Source organism: Pristis pectinata, chromosome 24 (assembly GCF_009764475.1).
Source record: "Pristis pectinata isolate sPriPec2 chromosome 24, sPriPec2.1.pri, whole genome shotgun sequence".
Classification (NCBI taxonomy): Eukaryota; Metazoa; Chordata; class Chondrichthyes; order Rhinopristiformes; family Pristidae; genus Pristis; species Pristis pectinata.
This window is the reverse complement of record NC_067428.1, coordinates 16,518,056-16,533,145: the sequence shown is the minus strand read 5'-3', so window position 1 is coordinate 16,533,145 and position 15,090 is coordinate 16,518,056. Positions and strand designations below refer to the sequence as shown.

The 15,090-nt window shown below is 45.8% G+C and overlaps 1 protein-coding gene across 1 annotated transcript; it reads right to left on the bottom strand.

Moving 5' to 3' along the window:
* Positions 1-1,589: 1,589 nt before the first annotated feature.
* On the bottom strand, positions 1,590-14,053 carry tmem59l (transmembrane protein 59-like). Its single transcript, XM_052037841.1, has 8 exons — positions 13,839-14,053; positions 10,384-10,489; positions 8,435-8,529; positions 6,874-7,026; positions 6,035-6,170; positions 5,219-5,342; positions 3,883-4,000; positions 1,590-1,909 (listed from the first exon to the last, which is right to left on the bottom strand). The coding sequence occupies exons 1-8, from the start codon at positions 14,001-14,003 to the stop codon at positions 1,760-1,762; spliced, it is 1,047 nt and encodes a 348-aa protein (XP_051893801.1). The 5' UTR covers positions 14,004-14,053; the 3' UTR covers positions 1,590-1,759.
* Positions 14,054-15,090: the final 1,037 nt, after the last annotated feature.

The window sequence follows — 15,090 nt, the reverse complement described above, 5'->3', positions numbered from 1 at the left end:
AGGCAAGTCATCTCATCTCATCCATCACACTGGTGCCTTGTATCTTGTAGATGATGGAAAGCCTTTGGGGTGTCAGGAGGTGAGTCACTCACCACAGGATACCCAACATCTGACCTGCTCTTGCAGCCACAATATTCATAGTATTCTTGTGCTGCACTCTTCCTGATGTATGTGGACAAGGAAAGGAAATTCCACTAATCCATTACTGCACTGTGCCACTCCCGCGCCTGGTTGGGGAGGTGACAGTGGTTCTTGTTACTTCCAGTTGGGTGGGAGGAGGGGGTGGGTGGGAGTGGGATTGTGGTTGGGTATGGTCACTGTGATCCTGACCCTGATCACTAATCTCTGAGGCCTGGATAATGCGCAAAGGCAGGACTGCATGTGTGTGTGATTGCCTCACTGTTGAACGTCAAGTTGACTCACAAAGAGTGATCCTTGCAAGCTGCACCAGCAGAACTTGACCCCATGACAGACATGGTCTGTCTAGTGAAGAGGGCTTTGAAAAAGCAAAGAAGTTCTACTGAGTATACCCTAACACCAAACCTTAAATAGAGCCAGCTTATCCTCACTGGCTTCCTTAAGATTAATCTTAAGATTCCGGGATGTATTGATGTGGTAGATGCTGAGGGGCCGTCTCCCGAAGCTGGAGAGTCTAGAAGCTGGAACCAGGGTCTGAGAATAGAGGGTCTGCAACTGGGATAGAGACAACAAAAAATTTCTCATAAGGTGTAGATGCTCAGGCATGAAGTATATTCGAAACTGAGACTGATTGATGTGTGGCCTTTAAGACTATTAAGTAGAGAGTAAGGGTGGCAAAGTGGATTTAAAGCTATCAGCTACAATCTCATTGCAAAAAAGAAGGATGAAGGGCTGAATGGCCTAATCCTTCATCCATTAATGTTCTGGGATCTGTCCATATTCCTAAACACAAAAATCATCTCCATCATCCAATGCGATCAGCTTTCAGACCCCTCTCTTGGTATCTATTTGAAGGGTACAGTTTTGAGCTCAATGGGGCTGGGATAATGATTGCAACTGTTCCCTTACATTAAACAAGAATGTCCCCACCCAACTTTCTGCATTAAGCCATTCCTAAATTGACATCTATCCTAATGGAGGACCTACCCCATATTCTGTGCAGGGTAAATCATGGGCTCAACGAGATTATCTCCCACCCTCAACTGTGAGCAATCCTCTCTGAGCAAAGGCTGAGGAGATCTATGAAAGATTGTACATCTATACAAGATAATGGTACTGAGTCCTTGCCTGCATCTCTTCTAATTTATGCCAGAACTGGTGAAACAATTGTATAGAGCTTTTTGTTTAATGACTGGGCAACACTCCTAACCCAGTTTAGTCACAATGTAGCCCAATATCCTCTAACCAAGGAAACCCTTCTCTGGGTCTGACAGAAGAACAGAGAAATAGAGATTCAGAGAGAGAGAGTGTGTGTGTGTGTGTGTGTGTGTGTGTGTGTGTGTGTGTGTGTGTGTGTGTGTGTGTGTGTGTGTGTGTGTGTGTGTGTGTGTGTGTGTGTGTGTGTGGGGGGGGGGGGGGGGGGGGGGGGGGGGGGGGGGGGGGGGGGGGCATCCAGAGATTTTTTATGGCTCTGTTAGATTCCAAAAAGCATAATCCTCTCCCTGGCCAGCAGTCCGGGATATATTTAACAACAGGGGAAGAGGGGATACTCATGTCAATACTGAAACTGCACCTCGAGCAAGCAAGACAAGAATGTCCCATTAAGCTAGGAAATTAAGTTCTAGATGAGGGTTTTACTCAGGTCCACTTTCACAGGCAGAGGCCCCACATCCTCCTCCTCTTGATCCTGGATTGTTACAGCAATAACAGGGGACAGTCCATACAAAGGGGCCTTCACCGCACTCTCCTGATCACCATTGATGCTCAGAGGCTGCAAGTAGATAACAGAAAGAGAGAGAGGGAGATAGATAGATAGAGAGAGAGAGAGACAGAGAGAGAGAGAGAGAGAGAGACAGAGAAACAGAACAGTGACAAATAATGACAAATTTCCATCAAACATTCCCAGTGTAAGTTAGATATAGAGCAATACCCTCTCTGGACTGTCCCATTAAATACTCCCAGGATAGGGACAGCCCTGGTTAGGTAGAGTAAAGCTCCCTCTACACAGTCCCATCAAACATTCCCAGGGCCATTAGAACATGGATTACATATGGAGGAAAGTTCCCTCCATACATTCCAATCAAATGTCACCAGAGCTATACAGCATGAATTATATATGGAGTAAAACTCCCTCTACACAGTCCCACCAAACACTCTCAAGGCAGAGAGAACATAGATTACACATGGAGTAAACTTCCTTCTATACATTCCAATCAAATACTTCCAGGGCAGTACAAGCATGGGTTAGCTATGGAGTAAAGCTTACATTAATCATGAAACACTCCCAGGTAGCTGTTGGGAGTGATTATCTCCTCACCTTTGCCATAAATTGATCCCTTAGACCAGAAACATCTTGAGGTCCATTTCATAGACCTTCTGTTGGCACTACATTTGGTTCACAAAGACGGAAGTAAGAGTTGTGGAATTTGGGAAAAGATTCACCCAGAAGAAGAAAGATTAGATGAATTCAGCAGCTGGCTTCAGTTCACAGATGTCTGCCCCAGAAAAGGCATGTTCTTTCTCACTGTGCACAACACTATACTCCACATTATTAAAAAGGTCAGTGACACTAGAGAAGATGCTAAAAATTCTTGCAAGACTGCTACCGGAACTGAGACGTCACTACCATTAGCAAAGGCTGGGTAATCTGAGGCCCTTGTCTCTATAAAGAATACTGAGGAATAAGCTGAGAGAGGTCTTTAAAATTATAAAAGTATTTGAGAGCAGAAAACTTGTTTTCACTTCTGGGCTACAACAGAACCATATTCCATCAATGGAAAAGAGAAACGTCTTCCTTCTTCCTGAACTGTGGCTTCCCCTCTACCATAGAGGAAAGAGCCCTTGACCAGAGAGAAAGAAGTTCCTTGAACAGGGTCAAATTTCCTTGACCCCACCAATTCCCCACCACCCATCAACACACTCATTCTCCTGGTTGAACAACTTCTTCTTCAACTCCACTCACTTTTTCCAAATCAAAGGTGTAGCTATGGGAACTTGCATGGGCCCAAGCTATGTTTCTTTTTGTGGGATACCTGGAACAGTGATTGTTTTGGTCCTACTCAGACCCATTCCCTCAGACTCTTTCTCTGCTACCTCGATGACTGCATTGGTGCTGCTTCCTGCACTCATACAGAACTTGAGAATTTCATCACTTTCCATTGCAAGCCCACATAGTCAAGATAAGCTGTGGGACTCCACTTCCTCCCACCCTGCCTCCTGCCCTTAAGGATTCCATTCCATTCTCTCAGTTCCTCTCTCTGTCACCCTTGCTCCGATGATGAGACATTCCACAGAGATGCCTCTGAAATGTCTTCCTTCTTCCTGAACCATGGCTTCCCCTCCACCATAGTGGGCAGAGCCCATGTTTGAAAGGTCTGATAAAAGGTCCCAGAACTGAAAAGTTAACTGTTTCTCTATCCATAGATGCTGCCTGACCTGCTGAGTATTTTCAGTATTTTCAGTGAAGACATCTTTAATAAATCCAATCAGGAATTCAGGAGGGATGACTTCACCCAGAGATTGGGGTGAATGGGGAACTTGCTTCCACAGGGAGAGGTTGAGGTGGGAATGGCAGTGATGGATTTAACTGGGAGTTAAATAAATACATGAAGAAGAAAGGAATAGAAGGCGATGATTATGGGGAGATAGAGAGGCTAAGAGGAACCCAGTGTGGAGCAGAAACACTAGCACGTTAAATGGACTGATTAGACTACTTCGGTGAAGTAAAACTATACATTAAGTCACCTGTGACTTCACGTGTTGATCTGGGGCAGTCACTAAACTTGCACAACTCAGCCACAGCATGACCACGATCGACAACACCAGGCAGCCAGCCAGGATCCAACGGGGTAGCCCGGAGCGCCTATGGTAGCAAAGGAAAGGCAAGTCAAATTGGCTTTCTCCTATGTTATTCTACACTCCTAACCCACCCACATTTGAGTAGAGAGCTGTCCAGCTATGGCTCAGGGGGGCAGCACACTCATCTGAGTCCAAATCCCACTTCGGGAACCTGAGCACAAAAAAAATCCAGACTGACTTTTTAAATGTACACGAAGGGATTGCGACATTTCCAGAGCAGGATAATGTTCAGATAGGTCATTAATGTAAAGCCTGATCTGCTCCACCAAAGCTTCCACAGCCATTGTTTTGAAGAACAGCAGCAGGGTCCCGCCTAGTGTTCTGATCAATATTTATTCCAAAGAATAACATCACTAAAGAACTGGATTATCTCATTGCTTCTTGTTCATGTAGAATGTTTTTGAGAGAATTTTTAAGTGCTAAAGGACAAGGTTTACAAAATCTTCCAAAGTGACTCAGGAATGTTGTCTCCATTCATATAGCTGGGGTCAGTATTGTCTGTGCATGGATATTAGATGCCTGCTCCATCTAGATAATAGTGGAAGCTTGCGGAGGGGGTGTGCATTGGCTGTATACCTCCATTGCTCCTCTAGGCTTCTGGCAATGCAGCTAGCTAACTTGGTTGGTGGAGGTCAGAGAAATACTAGCTCACGGCTGTGCTGAGTCCAGTTTGCCATTAAAGAGCAAAACCAAAGGCCACTTTTACTCCCTGTCTCACTACTGACTACCTTGCCCCAGAACTACTAACAAAGGAGCTGGACAAATGTCTGCCAACAGTATCCCCAACACAAGCTCTGCTTCCCCACAAATCCTGGGATCAATGTGCTCCACACTGTCCAATCAGGTTCAGTCCAGTTATCTCTTGTTTCCCAGACCTCTTTGGGTAAATAATGATGAGCAATAAATGTTCTTCATTCACGGAAAGAGATAATTGAACCAGAAGGATCTATTCTGGGATATCTTGGTCCAATCAGATTAATTCTAATATATCCCAAACAAGATGGCAAAGTGCCAGGATATCCTGCAGCAGGCGAATTGGAGCTACAATAATCCAGGTCAGATGAATGCGACTACATCGGGCAAGTTGGGTTGGAGGAAAGTGCACACTCCTCACGTTGCATAGACACTCTAGCAGTATGCATTTGTCAGCAGTGTGGTTACAATGCTGTTAGATTGGGGCCAGACTTCCAGCAATGTCGGGACCAGTGATAAGTTCTCGTACCGTGACATGCAGCCCAAGAAGTCGTGCTGCGACTGCGAGCCCTCTCGATCTGTGAGCTTCTCTTTCAGTACTGGCTCTGGGATCATCCTACTGTCTGCACCCTTCTTTACGCTTTCGACAACAGCTGCAAGCAATAAGGGAGATTCTGATCAGAGCAAAAAACTGCAGATACCAGAAAGGAAAATTCTGAGGGGATCCACACTGCTGGACACCAGCTTCCTGCCAGTTACAGATAATCATGAGAGCTAGGGAGGCGGTTATATACACAACATAATAAGCTACAAGGATTTGATTCTTTGATACAAACCCAGATCAGGAAGGCTCAGTGTGGATCAGAGGCAGGGTAATGCGAGCTCTCAATCCTATTTTATCATACCTTAATCCTAGCCTGGAAAAATGTCCTATTCCGGCCTACTCCTGAATCCCATTTCATATAACAAACACCTGGAATTTTAGCTCATAATCTAGCCTGACGTTCCCCAGATGGTAGAGAGGGAGAGCTGAACCAACAGGGCACTAATTCTCAGATGTGAATCAGTTGAGGCCCTGTCTGTCGATTTTAGTGAATGTAAAAGATCCTGTGATAAAGTTCTACAAAGCAAGAGGGTTTCCTGACCGACATTGCTCTCACCCAACAAACAAATCTGGCCAACTGTCACAAGCCTGAGTGTAGGATCTTGCTGTGCACAAACTGCTGATACTTCCACCCTCTAAGCAACATATCTGATCAAGCTATAACCCTGAATGACATTCCTGGTCCTCTGATTGGCCATCACTCATGGGAGAGAACACTTTCCCTTTGCCTTACCAACTGACCTGGTTGTGGTTCCGGTGTTCTGGGAATAGTCTTTGGCCCCAGCTCCTTGTGGTGGCCAGGGATCCAGTCCTGGGAATTCTCAACCTCACGTGAGGGCTCCAGCTCTAGGGACGAGAACTCTACTTCAGGGTTAGCCTAGTGGAACGGGAGAACAAACGTTAAACTCGGGATGGGAGGGATGTGGAGAGGGGCAGAGTTTGGTGGAGATAAAAGGATGGGGTCTGACAGGGGGAGGATGTTGGTAGGAGGTGGAGATGTGGGAGAGGGCCAATGCGTCAGGCGTGGGTGATGGGTTAGGGTGGGGGAGGATGGAATGTCAGGCGGGAGTCTGTACAGGGAGGGTTTCAGAGACAAGGAAGGTACTGGCAGAAGGTATGGTGTTGGAGATGGGGAGAGTGTTGGTCGAAAGGTTTCAGGGTGGGTATTGGGGGCATGGTTGGTAGTCAGAGTAGATGCAAGAAAGGGCACAATGGGGCCTGGTGGAAGAAGGGTGGAGGGAAAGGCATCGAAGGCACCAATACCTGAACTATGGGGTTTGCGGTTTATGGGTTAATTAGCTGTGGGATTTGGGGGAACAGTGGGTTGGTTAGTTGTGGGGTTTATGGGTTGGTTAGTTGTGGAGTTTGGGTAATGGTGGGTTGGTTAGCTGTAGGGTTTGGGGTTTATGGGTTGGTTAGTTGTGGGGTTTGAGGGACAGTGGGTTGGTTTGTTGTGGGGTTTAGGGGATGGTGGGTTGGTTAGCTGTAGGGTTTGGGGTTTATGGATTGGTTAGTTGTGGGGTTTGGGTGTATCAGCTTGCTGTGGAGATTTATGGTTTGTGTGGCAGGGTTTACATTACCTGGAACACCACAACCTTGCCATCATCAGCCTGCAGGTAGAAGGTCCAGGTGGAGGAGATGAAACTCTGGGCTGAGTTGACAAAATCACTGCACAGGTTGGACACGTAGTCAAAGAGTGCGAATGAGGGGACTTCAGGGGTAATTGTCAGGAGCTGCGAGAGATACAGAGTTTTACTCCAAACAAGCAGTACCAACATAAATTGGAGTCAAAAGAGGCAGTGATGCATCCCATAGCTGTACATTTTGCCACTATTTGCTGTCGAACCTCAACCATGAAGAATGACACCTGGGTGACAGAAAAGGAGGTCATTCAAACTATTATACCTATCACTGGATTTTATGACACAACAGAAGGCTACTTGACTCATCACATCTGTGCCAGCAAGCGCTTGCTATACAACTGAAGGGGCATCACCAACGAAGTACTCATTCAGTCTCTGTGGACACACTCATTGGGTTTGCAGCAGGAACATTGATTCATTTCCCCCTCATTCAGAGAGTGCTTCCCACTAAGCTACCTTACACCTTATTAGTACACAGGGCAATTGGTGGAAGGAGAAGAAAACTATCCCTGGGGGAGTAGAGAAGTTTCCCAGGTTAAAACGCTGGAAGTCCTGGGCCACTTGGAGCAGAGAACCATCCATGAACTCCATGGGGTAAATCCAATTAACGGATCTGCATCGTTCAAGACATGCAACTGAACTTTCTATTAAGCAGGCAGCCTCATGACCGATGTTGTCTCCCAGTTCCACTGCTGCTGAAGGATGGCAATAACTCAGAGCCTTGACAAGCCAACAAGTGCCACAGCCAATCTCCCCACTGATGAAAGCAAATGGAAGTAGGAATGAAATAGCTTCCAATGTCCTTCGAAAAGGCAAGAACTCAGAACATGAGATTCAAGTCCCATTCCAGCCAATAAACAAGACCAAGCTCCCAATGCAGCATCGAGGAACACACACATCTGTAGAAGACGGAGTCAAAACTGGCAGTGAAGGATCCTATAGTTGTACACTTTGCCACTACCTGCTGTCAAACCTCAGTTATGAAGAATAACCGACTGCGTGACAGAATAGAGGACCAGATGTTTACCCACTTAAGTGGATATGAAATATTCCACACAATTTACACATTGCTGTTTATGGGATTTTGTTTGGTGTAAATTGGCTGTCAAGGTATCTATATTACTGCCCATGAAATGATTTCTGAAGTCCTCCAAAACTTGTGTCTGTAGTTCAAGTAAAGACAATAGGCTTCTCCCCAGCTGCCTGTCTGTCCATGATTCCCTTGTATTTGCATACAGTGAATGTGGTCTCACCTGCTTCATGCCTCACACTTTCCAACATGCTGATTTTAAATCTGTAAAATTGGTAAATTGGTTTATTGTTGTCACATGTACCGAGGTACAGTGAAAAACTTGTCTTGCATACCGTCCATACAAATCATTTCATCACATCAGTGCATTAAGGTAGTACAAGAGAAAACAATAACAGAATGTAGAATAAAGTGTTACAGCTACAGAGAAACAGGTAATGAGATGTTGCAGCCGGCATGAGATGTTACCTGTTTCTGTCTCTGCTCCACTTCTAGGAACTGCTCCCTGCAGCCAGTGTTGCAGCCATACTGTTCCTCTGTCTGACTGTATGCCTCCAGGCATGCTGCAATCACAAGTACACATACCACTCTCACTTCAAGAAGAAAAAGATTCCTTCTTCCCTCCATTTTCTCTCTTTCCCCACCAAAACCCTCTATAAACAGAGGAGTAGAGTGTGAAGGTGAGTAAGTTAGACTAGACAAGAGGAGGAAGACTAACTCCAGAACCCATTTCACCATTCATCACGATCATGTCTGATCCATGACCTAACCTCACCCACTGCCTTTCCTCCATTTTCCTTGATCTCTTTGTTGACAAAAAACTATCAATCTCAGATTTAAAATTAACCACTGACCCGGTATCAATAGCAATTCATGGGAACATTCCAAATTTCCACCAGTCTGTGCAGGTAGAGGTGTTTCTGAATTTCACTCCTGGGAAGCTCCTCTCTAATTCTTAGATCTTATCTCACTACCCCACTCCTAGTCCTCAACGAGCTGATAAGGTGGGCAGAGAGAAACCATCAGCTCTCATTGTTTTGAAAACTTCAAATCACCCCTTAACCTGAATTCAAAGGAATGCAATCCTATTTTCTATAACCTTGCCTCAGTTGAAACACTGCATCCATTTCTGGGCCCCCTCTGTAGAAGGATGTCAAGGCCTTGGCGATGGTGTAGAGATTGACTTAAATTCTCCAGTAGATGGGGGCCTTCAGATCTCTTGCAAGGCAAGAGAAACTACGTTGTTCCCCTACGTGTAGCAAAGGATAGGAGGAGATTTAATAGTATTTAAAATGGTGAGGAGTTTTGATAATTTATTTTGTCATGGGATGTGGACATCACTGGCAATGCCAGTATCCCTAATTAACCCTGAACCAAGGAGGCTGTTCGAGAGTGAACCACATTGATGGGCTGGAGACACATATAGGCCAGACCTAGTGAGGATGGCAGACTTCATTCCCTGAAGGAAAACCAGATGGTTTTGACAACAAAATGATAGCTTCATGATTATTGGTATTGAAACTGGCTTTCATTTCAGACTTAATTACTTGGATTTAAATTCCCCAGCTGCTGAGGTAGGATTTGAACTCATGTCAATGGTTCAGGACTCCAACTGCTAGTCCAGGAACTTAACCACTATATTTCCAGTGGTAGAAGGGTCAGTCACTAGAGAACACAGATTTAAAGTGGTTGGAAAAAGAACCAGAAAAGAGCTGAGGTTTTATTTTCATGAAACGAATGGCATTGAGATGGAGCTAGCTATAATGGGAATTAGACAAAATTACTGAAGAGGATAAATGCATAGGATTGTGGTGAGGATGGATAATCCAAGAGTCTTTTAGAGAACTCACAACAGCACGATGGGCTGAATGGCCTCCAGTGCTGTATCTTTATGATTCTATCTGCTAGTACCACGGAGAGCGAGGATGGCAATGCTGGATTGCCACTGTCTTGAATCAAACCAGATGTGTACTTTTGATTCTTAAGTGAGAATTAAGAATGATCATATTGGTGTGAGATTGCCATCACATTCAGCACAGACCAGGTAAGGCTGGCAATTTTCCTGCCTCAAAGAGCAGCTGCAAGCCACTGGCTTTTTTGACAGTCTGACAATTTCATCTTTAAGGAGGCCTCCTTCTCATCTCCGGATTTTTTCAGAAACTGATTTCAGATGCTCGAGCCACCAATTCCCTTGAAAAGTGAAGATTAAGAGGTGACCTGATTGAAAGATAAGGATTAATGAAGAAGCAAATGGAAAGAAACCATTTCCTTTAGTGAGGTGGGGAAACAAGGGAGAAGAACCTTAAAATTCGAGCCAGGCCATCCTGGAGTGATGTTGGTAAACACTTATTTTCATGGAATGTAGTGGGAATCTGGAATTCCCTTGAATTCTGGGATAAAATGACACTAATCCTCACCTGCCTCACACTCAGCTCTGGTGCTGTTCAAACCACTGATTCCATCCACAAACTGGCAGATAGAAAGAAGACGGCACCCTCGCTGACAGGCAATCAGTGTTGCCTCCTGCATGGAAAATAAAAACAGGCAACAGTCAACAAATAGCACGCATGTGGGTGTCTCAAACACAATTCTTCTCAACTTTGTGGAGAGGCAATAGTTTTACATTGTAAACTCATGAACAAAACAAAGAATGATACACAGCACTGGCTGGCACAAGTTGAAAATTTCAACAAGAATATCTCACGTGTTCTTCATACAAGAATATATGAAAATATGAAGATAACATAGAAGACTATTGGGCCCACTGTGATTATGCCAGGTCTCAGAACAATCCTACCAAATCCATTTCCCCCACTTATTTCTCTGTAACCTATTCTCTCTCACATGCCCATCAACTTCACCCTGATTCACCTGACACCCACACACACAAAGGGTAATTTACAGTGGCCAGTTAATCTAACAACTAGCATTTTTTTTATCATCTGACAAACACCTGTGGCTAGCACATATTGGGTAACAATGTCCACCTGGACAAAAACATTTTTATATTCACCTTCTCTTGAAGGGGCTGGAGCACAGGTTCCCATCAACACTAACTTTTATTCCTTCTCTTTGTTCACTATTCACAAACTACCTCACAATCCAGGCCAGTTTATTACCCTCAATTCTAAGTGCTCTAAATTTGTTCAGCGAACTCCTATGTGGCACTTTATTGAAAGTCTTTAGAAAATCCAAATATACCACACCCACTGGTTTCCTTTCATCTACTCTCCTAGCTACATCCTCAAAGAATTCCAATACATTAATCAAACATGATTTGCCTTTCATAATTTCATGTTAACTCTGCTCAGTCATACTATTTTCCAAGTATCTTGACATCACATCCTTTATTACACATCCCATCATTTTCCCAACAATTATTGTCAGTCAGTCAGGTTGGTAGTTTGTTTTTTTTTTACTCCTTCCCTCCTTTCTTAAATAGTGGGGTTGCATTTACTACACTCCAGATCTATGTCTGTCAGTTGCGAAAGGGAAATGTGTTCAATGTTGCCAATTAGTAACCAATCATACAGATTATATTATAGTAGTGTTTAAAATTATGAGAGGCATGGATAAGGTGAATGGTAACAGTCTTTTCCCCAGGGTAGAGGAGTCCAAAACTAGGGGGCACAGGTTTAGGGTGAGGGGGCAAGATTTAAAAGGGACCTGAGGGGCAACTTTTTCTTAAGAGGGTGGTGAGTAGATGGAGTGAGCTGCCAGAGGAAGTGGTTGAAGCAGATACAATAGTATTATTTAAGAAGGTACATAGAGGGGCAGGGCTTAGAGGGATATGGGCCAAATGCAGTATATTGGGACTAGCTGGGTGGGCACCTTGGTCAGCATGGACTGGTTGGGCTGAAGGGCCTGTATCCGTGCTGTATTGCTCTACAACTCTAGGGAATAGTATGGATGGGTTGGCATGGACATGGTGGGCCAAAGGGCCTGTCTCTGTGCTGTATGTCTCTGTGACTTACTGGGTAAAAGTCCCAGTATAAACTTACTGGTGTATGGGTCCACAGACAACGACTCTCAGTGGAATACAAGTTCCCCTGGCACTCACTCTCATTGAAGTATGGGTCATGCAGACATTAATTTTCTCTGGGATATGGGTCCCACAGAAACTGATATTCACTGGGGTCTGGGTCCCACAGAAACCTCACTGGGACATAGGTCCGTCAGACACTGACTCTCATTGGGATATAGGCTTCAAAGCTCAGTTTGTGCTCATTAACTACTGTATCTACATGGATATTATGTGCACCAGACATGTGTGGGTAACAGTCAAGTGGTACACTGGCTAAACTTCCCTGCCTTTCTACTGAAGCCATTGTTCACGCTATTGACTCCCAACCCAGCTAGTATCAGCTTTCTCTGTAGAATTTGGGTTTGAACCAGAGGTATGTACAGGCCAATATCACAGTGCTGCCAAAGCACTCACTACTCCAGGCAAGAAAGTGTGAACAATTCGCAGATAAGACAAAATTACATATGTCACATGAATTACTAGCTTCCCTTGAAGAGATCTTACAGAATTCAGCCTCCCAATCTTGCTCCAATGTTTGGATAAAATCGGGACATTAATTTCCTTCTGCGAGTCAGATAAACTGCACAGAGAGAATCAATGTCGGCTCCTTCCTCATCCGCCAGTGTTTGGGAGCAGATGGGAAACTGGTACATTACACCCACTTCAATCTGTCATCCACACAATAGGATGTGTGCCGCAGTAACCAGTTTCTCAGTGCAAATATACCAAAGCTCTGTGTGCAAAGATTAATCAGAAAGCAGCTTTCCCTCTGCCTAGCATTTATTGGAAATCACATTAAAGTTGCTCCAAGATCAACTGTTTTGCCGACTCACTCACCTTCCCTGCTGACTGGTACACACAGACACCAGGATTCACTGGGAAATTTGCTGCAGACTGCAGTTCTGTAATAAATCTGTTCCATTTTTATTTGTGTCTGATAATTGTTTGCAAAACAAGGACCATAATCCAGCAAAGGCATTTCTCCCTCCCTACCCTTCGCCCTACCTCCCTCCTGTCCGAGACCCTTCTGCCCGCTGTGCTTTCCTACCCGTGTTCCTCTTGGCCCACCTTTCAACCCATCCTATTCTTTCCCATGCCTTTCCTTCTCTTCCCTTCATTCCCATTCCCTTGCCACCTTACCCATTTCTCAGTCTCCCTTTCCATCCATTCTTCCACTTCTTCCCTCCATCCCTCTCCTAGATTTGTGTCCTATCTCTTTAGCGTTTCCCACTCTTTTGTCTCCCGCACCCCTTCTCTCCATTTCCCGTCTGTCCCCTCGATCCCCTTCCCCCCTGTCCTCTCTTTCTCCAGCCCCTTCCCTCTCTGTCCCCTCTCCCCTTCCCCCTCTCCCTCCTTCCCTCTCTGTCCCCTCTCCCCTTCCCCCTCTCCCTCCTTCCCCTTCCCTCTCTGTCCCCTCTCCCCTTCCTCCTCTCCCTCCTTCCCCTTCCCTCTCTGTCCCCTCTCCCCTTCCCCCTCTCCCTCCTTCCCCTTCCCTCTCTCTCCCCTCTCCCCTTCCCCCTCTCCCTCCTTCCCCTTCCCTCTCTTGTCCCCTCTCCCCTTCCCCCTCCTTCCCTCTCTTGTCCCCTCTCCCCTTCCCCCTCCTTCCCTCTCTCTCCCCTCTCCCCTTCCTCCTCTCCCTCCTTCCCCTTCCCTCTCTCTCCCCTCTCCTTCCATCCCCATCTTCCTCATTCCCTTCTTCTCCTCCTTCCATCTCCTGTTTTTCTCCATCCCTTTCACTCTCTCACCTCCCCCCTCCCCTCCCCTCCCCTCCCCTCCCCCGTTCGTGCAGCCGAGCTCAAGGATGGAGCCGGGGAGAGTCGGCTGCAGTGCAAGTCAAAGCTGCCTTACCCTGGACCGCCCGGCCAGCGGGAAGGTGCTGCGGCAAAGGCTCTGGCACCGAGCCGTGTCCCCGACCAGGCTGTCTAAGGGATCGGGAGCGGCGGGGCTGCAGGAGGCGGCGGCCGAGAGGAGGAGGAGGAGGAGAGCGGCGCGGACGCCGGCAGTTGCTGCCATTGTTCGGGCTCAAAGTGACGGCGAGTCCGCAGCAGAGCCCGGGGCTGCGGTAGGAGGCTGACGTCAGGGAGAGACGGGAGTGACAGAGCGAGCATTAATACTGTGCTGGGAGCATTAATACAGGGGGCATCGATACGGGGATAATGGGGTAGGATGGAGCATTAATATTGTAGCAATAATCCTGGAGTATTAAAATGGGGTCAACGATACGGCGGCTTTAATACTGTGGTATTAATACTGGAGCTTTAAACACTGGCAGTTTAATAATAGGGGCATCAATACTCAGGGTTTAATACCGCATCTTTAATATTGGAGCACTAATACTACGTTTTCTAATTAATACTGTGCCGTTGCAACCTTAATGGGACATTACTATTAAGGAAATTCTTAGTATAGTACCACTGAGTCATTATTACTATGGTATTAATGCTGGGTGAATTTACAGGTGCACAGGTACACTGTAGCTGGTATATTAATACAGGCATTAATACAGAGGAATATATAGTGGAAGATTGAAGCTGAGGTGTTAATACCGAGGTTGTACAACAGATAGACTGCCTCTGCAACATTAATATTGGAGCTTTAGCAGCAGGACTGTGGTACTGCAACATTAATACTGGGGTACTAGTAATGATACTGAATCAGTGCATCATCAACTACGGTACATTATTCTTTGATTTATTCATTTTTCAGGATCTAGGTGTCACTGGCAAGGCCAGCATTTATTATCCACCTCTTATTGCCTTTGAGAAGGTGTTGGTGAGCTACCTTGTTGAACCATTGCAGTCCTTCTGGTGAAGGTACGCCCACTGTGCTGTTCGGTAGGGAGCTCCAGGATTTAGACCCCATGATGATGAAGGATTGAGAATATATTTCCAAGTCAGGATGGTGTGTGACTTGGATGGAAACCTGCAGGTAATGGTGTTCCCGTGCACCTACTTAACCTGGTCCTTCTTGGTGGTAGAGGTCATGGGTTTAGGGAGTGCTGTCAGGATGCGTAGGTGAGTACCCCAGTATTAATGTTGCAGTGCCACAGTCCTGCTACTAAAGCTCCAATATTAATGCTGCAGAGGCAGTCTATCTGTTG